The sequence below is a fragment of the Gobius niger genome, assembly GCF_951799975.1.
Source record: "Gobius niger genome assembly, chromosome: 11".
In the NCBI taxonomy this organism is placed as follows: Eukaryota; Metazoa; Chordata; class Actinopteri; order Gobiiformes; family Gobiidae; genus Gobius; species Gobius niger.
This window is the reverse complement of record NC_136862.1, coordinates 2,784,228-2,798,084: the sequence shown is the minus strand read 5'-3', so window position 1 is coordinate 2,798,084 and position 13,857 is coordinate 2,784,228. Positions and strand designations below refer to the sequence as shown.

At 41.6% G+C, this 13,857-nt stretch overlaps 1 protein-coding gene across 1 annotated transcript in view; it reads left to right on the top strand.

Annotated features, from left to right (window-relative positions):
• trim37 (tripartite motif containing 37) overlaps positions 1 to 13,857 on the top strand; it is a gene marked incomplete at its 5' end in the record, with an annotated part of 29,049 nt that overhangs the window by 4,749 nt on the left and 10,443 nt on the right. Inside the window, 9 exons of the mRNA XM_079566538.1 lie at positions 305 to 427; positions 2,954 to 3,077; positions 3,148 to 3,215; positions 6,560 to 6,684; positions 6,838 to 6,888; positions 7,071 to 7,152; positions 11,179 to 11,255; positions 11,409 to 11,588; positions 13,530 to 13,644. Coding sequence (XP_079422664.1) covers positions 305 to 427; positions 2,954 to 3,077; positions 3,148 to 3,215; positions 6,560 to 6,684; positions 6,838 to 6,888; positions 7,071 to 7,152; positions 11,179 to 11,255; positions 11,409 to 11,588; positions 13,530 to 13,644 — 945 coding nt within the window. The remainder of the gene's footprint in view (positions 1 to 304; positions 428 to 2,953; positions 3,078 to 3,147; positions 3,216 to 6,559; positions 6,685 to 6,837; positions 6,889 to 7,070; positions 7,153 to 11,178; positions 11,256 to 11,408; positions 11,589 to 13,529; positions 13,645 to 13,857) is intronic.

The following is a 13,857-nucleotide window of genomic DNA, read 5'->3' as shown; positions in this document are numbered from 1 at the left end:
TTCTGGTTAAATTTCGTTTACTTAAAGGCATTTTTTTTTTTATTTTTTGGCGGTGATGACGGTGAGGAACTCAGACCACGTCACGTGACCGCGGTATGACGGTTATCCGGTTACCGTCCCAGGCCTAGGGTTGTCCAAAGAAATGAACGCCTAGATACTAAAGACAGTGTTTAACCTGAGGTCATGGGGTCAAATCCAGTCTGTAAAGAGTTTATATTGTAGGTTAGAGCCGAGGACAGTGTAAGCGTTTGTCTCTGAATATAATAAACTATAGTAAAAGCTTGTACCCCCTGATGTGCCGCAGCACGGGGGGCACACGTTCAAGCCGCTGGTGGAGATCTACGAGCAGCACGTGACCAAAGTGAAGGAGGAGGTGTCCAAGCTGCGGCGGCGTCTGCTGGAGCTCATCAGCCTCGTGCAGGAAGTGGTGAGAACCTCGTCTTTCCCTCACGCCTGTTCATTCACTGATACTGAGATACTGGGAGACTGGGATACTGAGAGACTGAGAGACTGAGATACTGAGAGACTGAGAGACTGAGATACTGAGAGACTGGGATACTGAGAGACTGAGAGACTGAGAGACTGAGAGACTGAGAGACTGAGAGACTGGGAGGCTGGGAGGCTGAGATGCTGAGATACAGAGAGACAGAGAGACAGAGAGACAGAGAGACAGAGAGACAGAGAGACAGGGAGACAGGGAGACAGGGAGACTGAGAGACTGAGAGACTGAGAGACTGAGAGACTGAGAGACTGAGAGACTGAGAGACTGAGAGACTGAGAGACTGAGAGACTGGGATACTGGGATACTGGGATACTGGGATACTGAGAGACTGAGAGACTGAGAGACTGAGAGACTGAGAGACTGAGAGACTGAGAGACTGAGAGACTGGGAGACAGGGAGACAGGGAGACTGGGAGACTGGGAGACTGAGAGACTGAGAGACTGAGAGACTGAGAGACTGAGAGACTGAGAGACTGAGAGACTGAGAGACTGGGAGACTGGGAGACTGGGAGACTGGGAGACTGGGAGACTGAGAGACTGGGATACTGGGATACTGAGATACTGGGATACTGAGAGACTGGGATACTGGGATACTGGGATACTGGGATACTGAGAGACTGGGATACTGAGAGACTGAGAGACTGAGAGACTGGGATACTGGGATACTGAGAGACTGAGAGACTGAGAGACTGAGATACTGAGAGACTGGGATACTGGGATACTGAGAGACTGAGAGACTGAGAGACTGGGATACTGAGATACTGAGATACTGAGAGACTGAGAGACTGAGAGACTGAGAGACTGGGATACTGGGATACTGAGATACTGGGATACTGAGAGACTGAGAGACTGGGATACTGGGATACTGGGATACTGGGATACTGAGATACTGAGATACTGAGATACTGGGATACTGGGATACTGGGATACTGAGATACTGAGATACTGAGATACTGAGAGACTGAGAGACTGGGATACTGGGATACTGGGATACTGAGATACTGAGATACTGAGAGACTGAGAGACTGAGAGACTGAGATACTGAGAGACTGAGAGACTGAGAGACTGAGAGACTGAGAGACTGAGAGACAGAGAGACTGAGAGAAATATACAGAGACACATGTGCAGACAAAGGACTAGACTTTAGGGCCGTTTTCATCCCACTCTTTAACAACATCTGCACTTTAGGAGCTCCATAAGACTCCACACTTTACAAGGTTTGGATGTTTTTTTCAATATCTAATTCCTCCCTGATTAATTGAGCTTTTTTTTAATGAAACATAAAATGACAGGGAAGCTTTTTCCCCCATTCACCTGCAGCGTCTGGCCTTAAATGGCATCATTGGTGTTTTTAGGTTTGGTTTATTTGAGCAGCAGATGCACACAGGTGTAGTGCACCTATAACATACAGAAGTTATTCACAACATAGGAAGTATTAGTGCTGCTTAAAGGGAGTAGGAAGGAGTTAGTTATAACTTACCGTAAATTTTCTAATACTGGCCTGTATTCCATTAGCGGCCGGGTCTCTGACAGAGGCCGGGTTCGATGCTGCTGGAGGCAAATTAAAGCCGGTCTCTAAAACAGGCCGGGGCTTTTATTAGAAACTATAGCGGTAGAAATATTCCCCATGTTAGGAATTTGTCTCATACTGGTGCAGGAATCCAGGATCCGAGCGTAACTTTGACACAGATTTAACCACTTTTCAAACCTCCTGTGACGATATTTGGAAACAGGGAAACAAATGTTGTGAGACCCTCCAGGGTTTTAATAAAGTCTCCATCGCGTCTTCAAAGCACGTCCAGCTGCTCCGTGTGCAGGTCAGTCCCACGCCTCAAAATAACTCCTCCCATCAGCGCGAGCGTCTCGTCTTCTCTCGGGTCAGTCTCATGATCGATCACAAACACAAACGCTCCGTCTAAACTCGCCTTTTACACAAGATAACAACAAATAATCCGGTCCGCGGTAAAAACGAAACAGAAACCTGCAGTGACACTGATGTCAAAGCTCCGCTAACAGCAACGAAACACTTCCTGTTGTCCCGACAAAATAAAAGGCGTCAATGTTCCAGCCGCTGGGAGAGGGTTTGAAATGTTCATTAATAAATGAACCTAATATTTTAGGTGCAAATCGACACAAATCTCGTTTTTCTTCGTTTTCCTGGTCGTCCGTTTTGCTCAAATAGAAATAAAGGCCTGTCTCTAATCGTGGCCTGGTTCCAATAAAGGCCTGGTCCGAGATGCCCTTGAGTAAATAAAGGCCCCGGCCTATATTAGAGCATATACGGTATTAATGTGTCGAAAGTGCAATGCTTTTTTAAACTCAACTCTGCTCTCCTGGATTCTATGAAAGGCCCTCAGCACATCTGGACCCTCAGCAATGCTAGAGCAGCACCCGAAGATCATTCATTCAGACCAAAACAAAACTCCTTAACTTTATTGCTTCTGCGCTTCAGGAGCGAAACGTGGAGGCCGTCAGAGGAGCCAAAGACGAGCGGGTCCGAGAGATCCGCAACGCCGTGGAGATGATGATCGCTCGCCTGGACAACCAGCTGAAGAACAAGCTCATCACGCTCATGGGTCAGTGCTGCTCATTAACGATATCACACACGTCTGCAGGAGGAGACTGACTCTGTGTGTCCGTCCTCAGGGCAGAAGACGTCTCTGACCCAGGAGACCGAGCTGCTGGAGTCTCTGCTGCAGGAGGTGGAACATCAGGTCAGAAGCTCCACACTCTGCCGCCCCCTGCTGGAGAACCAGGGGAGGGATGCAGTATTATATAAGACTTTGTAGATCTTACAGTGAAGACAGTGACTCTTTAACCTCTTAACTCCCACCTGAACATGTTTTCTCCACATTCTACAAATCTAAAAGCTTCTTCAAAACAGAGGCAAAAAACGAGAAGAAAATGAGGATGTAAACGCAACAAAAAAAAGCCAAAAAGTGACAATAATCCAGCAAAAAAGTGACAATAATCCAGCAAAAAAGTGACAATAATCCAGCAAAAAAAAGACAAAAATCCAGCAAAAAAAAGACAAAAATCCAGCAAAAAAGTGACAATAATCCAGCAAAAAAGTGACAAAAATCCAGCAAAAAAAGACAAAAATCCATCAGAAAAATTTAAAAAAATCCTGCAGAAAAGTGACAAAAATCCAGCAAAAAAAGGGACAAAAATCCAGCAAAAAAAGGGACAAAAATCCAGCAAAAAAGTGTCAATAATCCAGCAAAAAAAGGGACAAAAATCCAGCAAAAAAGTGTCGATAATCCAGCAAAAAAAGGGACAAAAATCCAGCAAAAACGTGACAATAATCCAGCAAAAAAAGACAAAAATCCAGCAAAAAAGTGACAAAAATCCAGCAAAAAAGTGACAAAAATCCAGCAAAAAAGTGACAAAAATCCAGCAAAAAAAGACAAAAATCCAGCAAAAAAAGACAAAAATCCAGCAAAAAAAAGACAAAAATCCAGCAAAAAAAAGACAAAAATCCAGCATAAAAAGGCAAAAATCCAGCAAAAAAGTGACAAAAATCCAGCAAAAAAGTGACAAAAATCCAGCAAAAAAGTGACAAAAATCCATCAGAAAAATTTAAAAAAATCCTGCAGAAAAGTGACAAAAATCCAGCAAAAAAGGGACAAAAATCCAGCAAAAAAGTGACAATAATCCAGCAAAAAAGTGACAAAAATCCAGCAAAAAAGGGACAAAAATCCAGCAAAAAAGTGACAATAATCCAGCAAAAAAAGGGACAAAAATCCAGCAAAAAAAGGGACAAAAATCCAGCAAAAAAGTGTCAATAATCCAGCAAGAAAGTGACAAAAATCCAGCAAAAAAAGACAAAAATCCAGCAAAAAAGTGTCAATAATCCAGCAAAAAAAGGGACAAAAATCCAGCAAAAACGTGACAATAATCCAGCAAAAAAAGACAAAAATCCAGCAAAAAAGTGACAAAAATCCAGCAAAAAAGTGACAAAAATCCAGCAAAAAAGTGACAAAAATCCAGCAAAAAAAGACAAAAATCCAGCAAAAAAAGACAAAAATCCAGCAAAAAAAAGACAAAAATCCAGCAAAAAAAAGACAAAAATCCAGCATAAAAAGGCAAAAATCCAGCAAAAAAGTGACAAAAATCCAGCAAAAAAGTGACAAAAATCCAGCAAAAAAGTGACAAAAATCCATCAGAAAAATTTAAAAAAATCCTGCAGAAAAGTGACAAAAATCCAGCAAAAAAGGGACAAAAATCCAGCAAAAAAGTGACAATAATCCAGCAAAAAAGTGACAAAAATCCAGCAAAAAAGGGACAAAAATCCAGCAAAAAAGTGACAATAATCCAGCAAAAAAAGGGACAAAAATCCAGCAAAAAAAGGGACAAAAATCCAGCAAAAAAGTGTCAATAATCCAGCAAGAAAGTGACAAAAATCCAGCAAAAAAAGACAAAAATCCAGCAAAAAAAGACAAAAATCCAGCAAAAAAAGACAAAAATCCAGCAAAAAAGTGTCAATAATCCAGCAAAAAAAGGGACAAAAATCCAGCAAAAACGTGACAATAATCCAGCAAAAAAAGACAAAAATCCAGCAAAAAAGTGACAAAAATCCAGCAAAAAAGTGACAAAAATCCAGCAAAAAAGTGACAAAAATCCAGCAAAAAAAGACAAAAATCCAGCAAAAAAAGACAAAAATCCAGCAAAAAAAAGACAAAAATCCAGCAAAAAAAAAAAAAAAATCCAGCATAAAAAGGCAAAAATCCAGCAAAAAAGTGACAAAAATCCAGCAAAAAAGTGACAAAAATCCAGCAAAAAAGTGACAAAAATCCAGCAAAAAAGTGACAAAAATCCATCAGAAAAATTTAAAAAAATCCTGCAGAAAAGTGACAAAAATCCAGCAAAAAAGGGACAAAAATCCAGCAAAAAAGTGACAATAATCCAGCAAAAAAGTGACAAAAATCCAGCAAAAAAGGGACAAAAATCCAGCAAAAAAGTGACAATAATCCAGCAAAAAAAGGGACAAAAATCCAGCAAAAAAAGGGACAAAAATCCAGCAAAAAAGTGTCAATAATCCAGCAAGAAAGTGACAAAAATCCAGCAAAAAAAGACAAAAATCCAGCAAAAAAGTGTCAATAATCCAGCAAAAAAAGGGACAAAAATCCAGCAAAAACGTGACAATAATCCAGCAAAAAAAGACAAAAATCCAGCAAAAAAGTGACAAAAATCCAGCAAAAAAGTGACAAAAATCCAGCAAAAAAAGACAAAAATCCAGCAAAAAAAGACAAAAATCCAGCAAAAAAAAGACAAAAATCCAGCAAAAAAAAGACAAAAATCCAGCATAAAAAGGCAAAAATCCAGCAAAAAAGTGACAAAAATCCAGCAAAAAAGTGACAAAAATCCAGCAAAAAAGTGACAAAAATCCATCAGAAAAATTTAAAAAAATCCTGCAGAAAAGTGACAAAAATCCAGCAAAAAAGGGACAAAAATCCAGCAAAAAAGTGACAATAATCCAGCAAAAAAGTGACAAAAATCCAGCAAAAAAGGGACAAAAATCCAGCAAAAAAGTGACAATAATCCAGCAAAAAAAGGGACAAAAATCCAGCAAAAAAAGGGACAAAAATCCAGCAAAAAAGTGTCAATAATCCAGCAAGAAAGTGACAAAAATCCAGCAAAAAAAGACAAAAATCCAGCAAAAAAAGACAAAAATCCAGCATAAAAAGGCAAAAATCCAGCAAAAAAAGACAAAAATCCAGCCAAAAAAGACAAAAATCCAGCATAAAAAGGCAAAAATCCAGCAAAAAAGTGACAAAAATCCAGCAAAAAAAAGGGACAAAAATCCAGCAAAAAAAGACAAAAATCCAGCAGAAAAAGTGACAAAAACACAAGGGAAATAAAAAGTGACGACAATGGCAAAGAGAATGGATTTGGTTTTGGCGGGTGGTAAGAGGTTAAGTGTGCAGACAGTCAGGAAATGTGTCCACTGAAGGAGACTTTACAAGAGGGAGAGCTCCATCTTCTAATAATGATGATGATGTAGATGATGATGATGTTGTAGATGTGAGCGTGAGTCCGTTTGTCCTCTGTCCTTCAGCTCCACTCGTGCAGTAAGAGCGAGCTGATCTCCAAGAGCCCAGAGATCCTGCTCATGTTCCAGCAGGTCCACAGGAAGCCCATGCAGTCCTTCGTCACCACGCCCGTGCCGCCGGACTTCACCAGGTCGGAACTGCACTTTTACTACTGCTCATATTACTACTACTACTCCTACTACTGCTACTACTGCTACTCCTACTCCTACTGCTCCTGATGCTTGATGACTAATGCAGTGTGTAGTTCAGTCTCTCCTGTAACGTGAGTTTGTTGTTCTTACAGCGAGCTCGTTCCCGCCTACGACTCCAGCACCTTCGTCCTGGTGAACTTCAGGTGAGAGCCGGTTCTGCGGAGCTCAGGGACGGAGCGTTTACTCATGATCAGATAAAAACATGGCTTCATCTGCTCTGCTAAACGTGAAAGAGAATGTTTGGACAAAGGGGTTTCAAGATGGGTGAACTCTGAGCTGGTCATCACTCTGAGCAGATGTGAGTGTGACGTGTCCTGTGTTGCAGCACCCTGAGGCAGAGAGCCGACCCCGTCTACAGCCCCCCCCTGCAGATCTCAGGGCTCTGCTGGAGGCTCAAGGTCTACCCTGTGAGTACTACTACTAATGTTACTATTGCTACTATTACTGCTAAGCCTATGTCTGAGTGACGGTGCAGGATTTCAGAGGCAGTTGTGGTGAACAGGTCTGAGCTCATCCTGCACATTAGGACATGGAGGAACATGTAGGGGGAGGAAAATACTTAACCCCTTAACTCCCATCTGAACGGATCCCATTTTCTCCGGTTTGGCTTTACCCCAATCCAAAAGCTTCTGGAAAAAAGGTGTGAAAATAGCAACAAAACTGAGACGAAAACAAGGATGAAAATGTGAAAAAAGTGAGAAAAAATTGACGAAAAAGTGACAAAAAATGTACAAAAAAATGACAAAAATGGACAAAAAATTGAGAAAATTATGACGAAAAAATGAGGAAAAAATGGACGAAAAAGTGATAAGAATTTGACAAAAAAAATGCGAATAATTTGACGAAAAAGTGACCCCAAAAAATGGACCAAAAAAAATTGGAAAAATTTGATGAAAAAGTTACAAAAAAGTCATGAAAAATTGACAAAAATGAGACGACTGCCCGACAAAAAAAGTGATGAAAAAAAATCTGATGATGTGAGGAAAAAAATCAATTTAGTTTTGTAGGTCTTAGCTTTCAAATGAGGTGTTACACTGGCCTACAGGATTTGGGTAAAGCTGAACTGGAGAAAATGCTCTCGGTTCAGGCGGGAGTTAAGAGGTTAACCTTTATTTAACCAGGTAAAAACTCATTGAGATTTATAGTTTCTTTTACAAGAGTGACCTGGCAAATGTGACAAAAACGCAACAAAAATTCAACAAAAATGTGACAAAAATTCAACAAAAATTCAACAAAAATGTGACAAAAATTCAACAAAAATTCAACAAAGATGTGACAAAAACGCAACTAAAAAGTGACAAAAACGCAACAAAATTTCAACAAAAACGCAACAAAAATTCAACAAAAACGCAACTAAAAAGTGACAAAATTTCAACAAAAATTCAACAAAAATTCAACAAAAACTCAACAATAAAATGACAAAATAAAACATAACAAAGGTGACACAATACAGCAACAACGTGAGGAAAAAGATCAGTTTTGTGGGTCTTAGCTTTCAAATGAGGTGTTACACAGGCCTATAGCCAAAGAGGACAGAATGCATTCGGTTTAGGTGGGTGTTAAGAGGTTAAAATCCCTTTAAGTTTTAAAGTTGAAATCGATTTGAAATTGTTTTTTGATTAATTGCCACAGCTGTAACTAAAACCAAAATATTCACTCTTTGATCAGAGGCGTAGCTGCCTGGGGCCCCCAACAGTCAGGGGCCCCCATGAACCAGCCTGTTATTCAGAATCCTACAGTAGATGCTTGATATTCACAGTCTTCTTAATGACTTTGGTGATGCAGTTGCGTCATCTCTCCACCACTGCTCTGTGGCGCTGTTTATCCCCATCCTGCTGCTGCTTTAGTGAGTCACGGCTCCCTAATGTAACTTATAATGAGCCGTGGACAGACTTTTTACTCATGACCAGATTATATTTCTACAGTGAAACCAGTTTATTGTAACACTCTTCTGAGCCGCTCCTGCCCAAATAACGTCCTCTCTCCCAGTGCGCAGTACACAGAGCGGCCACCAGAGGGCCCTACCGGCATTCTTGCTTGGGGCCCCTCGGACTCTGTTTTATGTTTTTATGTTGTCGTCTTTTGCTTAGAATTTCAGAAACATTTGAGACTTTTGTTTTTGAATCTGCTGATTTCTGTCTTTTAAACGAGCTCCCTCTGATGTATCTATCCCTCCGATGAAGCGCCCCCTGCTGTCACAGTTCAGCACTGACACAGTTTAGAACAGGGGTCTCAAACTCATTTGGACCGGGGGCCAAAAATACGAACCCAGTGTTGGTCGGGGGCGACAGACGAAGCCTTTTATATGAAGTCAATTATGATTTAGCAACTTTTTATTGTTTGCTGTAATATAACTTAAAATAGACCGTACATTATCTATCTGCACATTTTTAAGCTTCCAGAGGTTTCCAATCAGCCAAACATTTGCTGAGCTTCTACATTTGAAACAGACTTAGACAATTAGTTTTTTTGTAATTAATCCCATTTAGGTTCAGGGCATCAGTGATGTTTCAGGAGTCAGGTCCAGGTTCTGTCTGTGAGCCTGTTAAAGAAATGCAAAATGTACAAATGTCATTTTAATTTAGTGAAGAAAAGCCCGACAGGGACTGGAGCTGATCATGAGCTCCAGCAAAAACATCAGCTTCAAACTGGTTTTGTTCTGTGTTTATTTTCAATAATAAACACATCAGTGAATGTGTCGACTCGGACACTTTTCCAGACTCTGGAGTGTCTGAGATCAGCTCAGATTCACCTCATGTAAATAATGTGGAGTAGGGCTGAAACAACTAATCGATTAATCGACAACTAATCGATTACTAAAATAGTTGTCAACTATTTCAGTAATCGATTAATCGTTTTCTAGTGAACACAGACTAAAATAGAGCAAAAATGACATGACAATTATGTATTTTGGATGAAAACCTACTTTGTTTTTAAAGTGAGGGTCCGCAGTGTTTTGTACATTGTAAATTTCATAAATATCTGTCTTTGCCTCGTCCAATCAGAAAGCAGAATTAGCACAAAGAGCCTCCTACAAATGTTTACTTTAAGTTTACTCCATCAACATGTCCTCAAGCGGCGCCACTTTAGCTTTATGTGGTCAAAAAATGGAAAAAATACCATTTCCATGCACCTTTCACAGCCAAGCGATTAATCGATTAATCGTGAAAATAATCGGTAGATAAATCGATTATCAAAATAATCGTTAGCTGCAGCCCTAATGTGGAGTCACTGACCTCTGACCTCAGGCCTGTTTGTGACCGACAGTTAGAACTGATGGGCTTATATTTTTTACTGTCAATGTTGCTGTAATTATTTGCAGTATTTTAATACATTTCCATATTCTGTATTTAAATGTAACTCTGGATCATGTGTCGCACATGTGTCTTTAATAAAGATTAAATTCATGGACCTGATAATGTAGCTCTGAGAGAAAAGGCTCCTCACTTTACTGTCCTTTTTAACACTAATACAATGTGTTCACTTTGCAAAGTCCTAAAGGTAAATATGTAAAGGTGCTTTTTGTCTTTCTGCTGCTGTAACTTTTCCAGCTCATGTTTAGCTGAACATCTGAAGTTTCTCCCTCGTGTTCTGAGTCTCCACCTGTTTCAGAAGCTCCTCTCTCTCAGTCCGTTTCTCTGTTGAAAAAAGTTGATAAGCAGAAGCGCCGCATCTCCTTGGGCGGCACGATAGCGCAGCGGTTAGTGCTCTTGCTTCACAGCTAGAAGGTCCCGGGTTCGATTCCCACCAGGGACGGGGCCTTTCTGTGTGGAGTTTGCATGTTTGTGTCTCTGGTTTCCCCTACCACTAAAAACATGTACAATAGGCCAGGATGAATGATGTGTGTGAGTGAATGTACGGTGGTGTCAGAGGGTCCGTTGGCGCAGACGTGTGCAGTCGCGAAAGTGCTTCTGACAGTCTCCCCCAGGGGAAACTGAAGCTACAAACGTATTTACCACCACCGAGTATGGAGTGAATGTACAGTTGTCTCATGTAAAGCGCTTTGTGACGAGGAAGAAGAAGATCTTTATTTAAATAGATCTTTATTTAAATAGATTTTTATTTAAATAGCGCCTTCTGTGAAAGGCGCTATTTAAATAAAGATCTTCTTCTTCCTCGTCTGATGTTGACATTCTCGCGTCTGCAGCAGCGTTGGCGCTCCCGCGGTGCCTCATGGGAAATGTAGTTCTAACGTGTTTAATGCAATTTACCGGCGGGCCACATATAATATAAATAAGTAATTATCTCGCGGGCCGTATTTGGCCCCCGGGCCGCACGTCTGAGACGCCTGGTTTAGAAGCTTCACACACAGGATTATACAGACAGTTCTGGGATTGGCTTCAAATGTGACCGGCCTGAATGTTCCAGACAGTCTGAGCGAAGTCTGTGAGTGAAGTCTGTGAGTGAAGTCTGTGAACGTGACCTCTGTGCAGGACGGGAACGGCGTGGTGCGCGGGAACTACCTGTCCGTGTTCCTGGAGCTGTCGGCAGGACTCCCAGAAACCTCCAAGTAAGAAGCTCCTCGTGACACGTCCACAAAGTCACTCTGAGAAACTAACTCTGAATGACTCAGACACGAAGGGACGGGATGGAGATGAAAACATGTATCACAGTTTGTGTTTCAGGGAGCAATAAGAGAGCGTTCATGTGTTTTTGTCTCCAGGTACGAGTACCGCGTGGAGATGGTGCACCAGGCCTCCTCAGACCCGGCCAAGAACATCATCCGAGAGTTCGCCTCGGACTTCGAGGTGGGCGAGTGCTGGGGCTACAACCGCTTCTTCAGGCTGGACCTTCTGGCCAGCGAGGGCTACCTCAACATGCAGACGGACACGCTGGTGCTGCGGTGGGTCCACCAGAACCAAACACCAACGGAAACTTCAGTCTCAAACTGCAGCTCAGGGATTTAATCAAACGAATGATTGTGCAAGAAATAATTTAAAAGCCTTACATTTAATATGACATTATATAACTGTCAAAATATGTGTTTGTTTATATCTGAAACACATTCATCTGCAGGTTTTCTGGAAAATCACAAGCACAATTTTTAGCTCAAAGGTTTATCTTGTGTCCAATTTCCTTTTAAATGGACCATACGGAGTTTAAAAATGTTAAAATTAAGTATTTTCCTCCCCCTACATCAGGGGTAGGCAAGTTTTCTTAGCGGAGGGCCAATTTTCTTTATTGTAAATAGACCGAGGGCCGAAGGCGCTGATTATTACGATTATTAGCCCAAAGTGAAAAATTACCATCTTAAATGAGATGAATGACTTAATGGCTTGAATTCATCAAATTCTATGTTGAATTTGAGTCGGAACAAAACAAATAATTGTGTTTCCCTTGAAATGACACAAAATTATCTGAATTAAAGGAACAGGCCACCGTTTTTCCATACTGAGATATGTTCTTACTTTAGCTTTGACGAGTTCTTTAGGACCTGTCTGATCTTCAGTCACGTAAACACAGCGCAGACGGCGTTAGCATTTAGCCTCTCCCTCTCTCCTCTATAGCTCCAAAACAGGTCAAGATAGAAGCTACCAAGCTCTTCCACGTTTTCCCTATTTAAATATGGTTACGTGAAGTGTTCCACTACAAAGTATAATTACACACAATTAAACAATGTGGATTTTCTAAGCGGATAAAAGGGGGAACTATATTGTAAGGCGTAATAATACCAGGAGTAGTTTGAAATCCGCGCAGTAATCTTCACTTTACTGTGCGGATGCCAAATTACTCTTTTCCAGTGCACTTCCTTCAAATGCCAGTGTTGTACATAATATATGACCTAATTGGGTGTATCGACAGTATTTCTACCTTTTTTCCCTCCCATTTAACTCTAATAAGTAACTCTAAAAGTACTCTCTGATTTGTGGTTTCTCAAAATCATCATGAGGGCCAGAGGTTCTGTGCTGAAGGGCTGGATTTGGCCCTCGCGCCTGACGTTGCCTACCTCTGCTCTACATGTTTCAGCCATGTCCTAATGTGTAGAATGAGCTCAGACCTGTTCACCACAACTGCCTCTAAAATCCTGCACTGTCTCAAAAAGGTGTTAATTCGGGTCTGAAGTGCCGTCATGCACGAGCTTAATGTAGAAGCTGCAGTTACACGTATGACCTGAGGTGGCAGTAGTGAGTATAAAATGGCTAACTTGCACGTACCCCTTTTAAAGAGGGGGTATTATGCAAAATTGACTTTTTCAAGCTTTATCATGTTATTATGTCATTCCCTCATTAAAAACATGCCTGAAGTGTTGCCTTGGCACATTCACGTATTTCTGAGTAATCTGTAAAAACTCTGATGGCGGCCATTTTAGGGATAGGTTTGCCTGAGTCCTCCTAGGAACGCCCCCACCTCCTGGAGACGCCTCCGAGCTTTCGTCACCAGCCGAGTAACCAACCACTGCTCCTCAGCAGAACCCCCTCCCCACTGATGCCACAGACAGCGTGTGGAGGGGGCGTGTCTAAAGGCTCAGAGGTTCTTAAAGAGACAGAGGCCTATTTCAAGACATTCACTACAGCCATTTTGAGAGAGACATTTTATACAAGGCAGTTATTCTAATTTACTGCATTTACAGACCAACAGAAGGTTTGTCATCATTGTAGTGTGATATAAACTGGTGCTGTGTGATTGAAAAAAGCAGAACACCCCCTCTTTACATATGCATTTGTGGCGTTAAAATGTCATCAATCCTCCTGAAGTCAGACCTGAAGTCAGACCTGAAGTCAGACCTGAAGTCAGACCTGAACCCAGACCTGAACCCTGTGATGAGCTGCCGTGTGTTTTGCAGGTACCAGGTCCGCTCGCCCACGTTCTTCCAGAAGTGCCGGGACCAGTACTGGTACATCAGTCAGCTGGAGTCAGCGCAGAGCGGATACATCCAACAGATCAACAACCTGAAGGAGGTACTCGCCCTGTGACCTCACACATCCTAACATGCGTCATGAGCCTTTCACTGTGGGGTTTAGTGTGGTCACAGGTTCAGATCCGGCTGTGTTCTGTGGGGGCGGAGCCTAAACGTAAACTCTGTGCTGTAAAATGATGAACCGGAGTCTGTTCTGACCCCGGGTTTAACCATCGCTAATCATTTATTAACCCCCATTAACTCCCACCTGAAC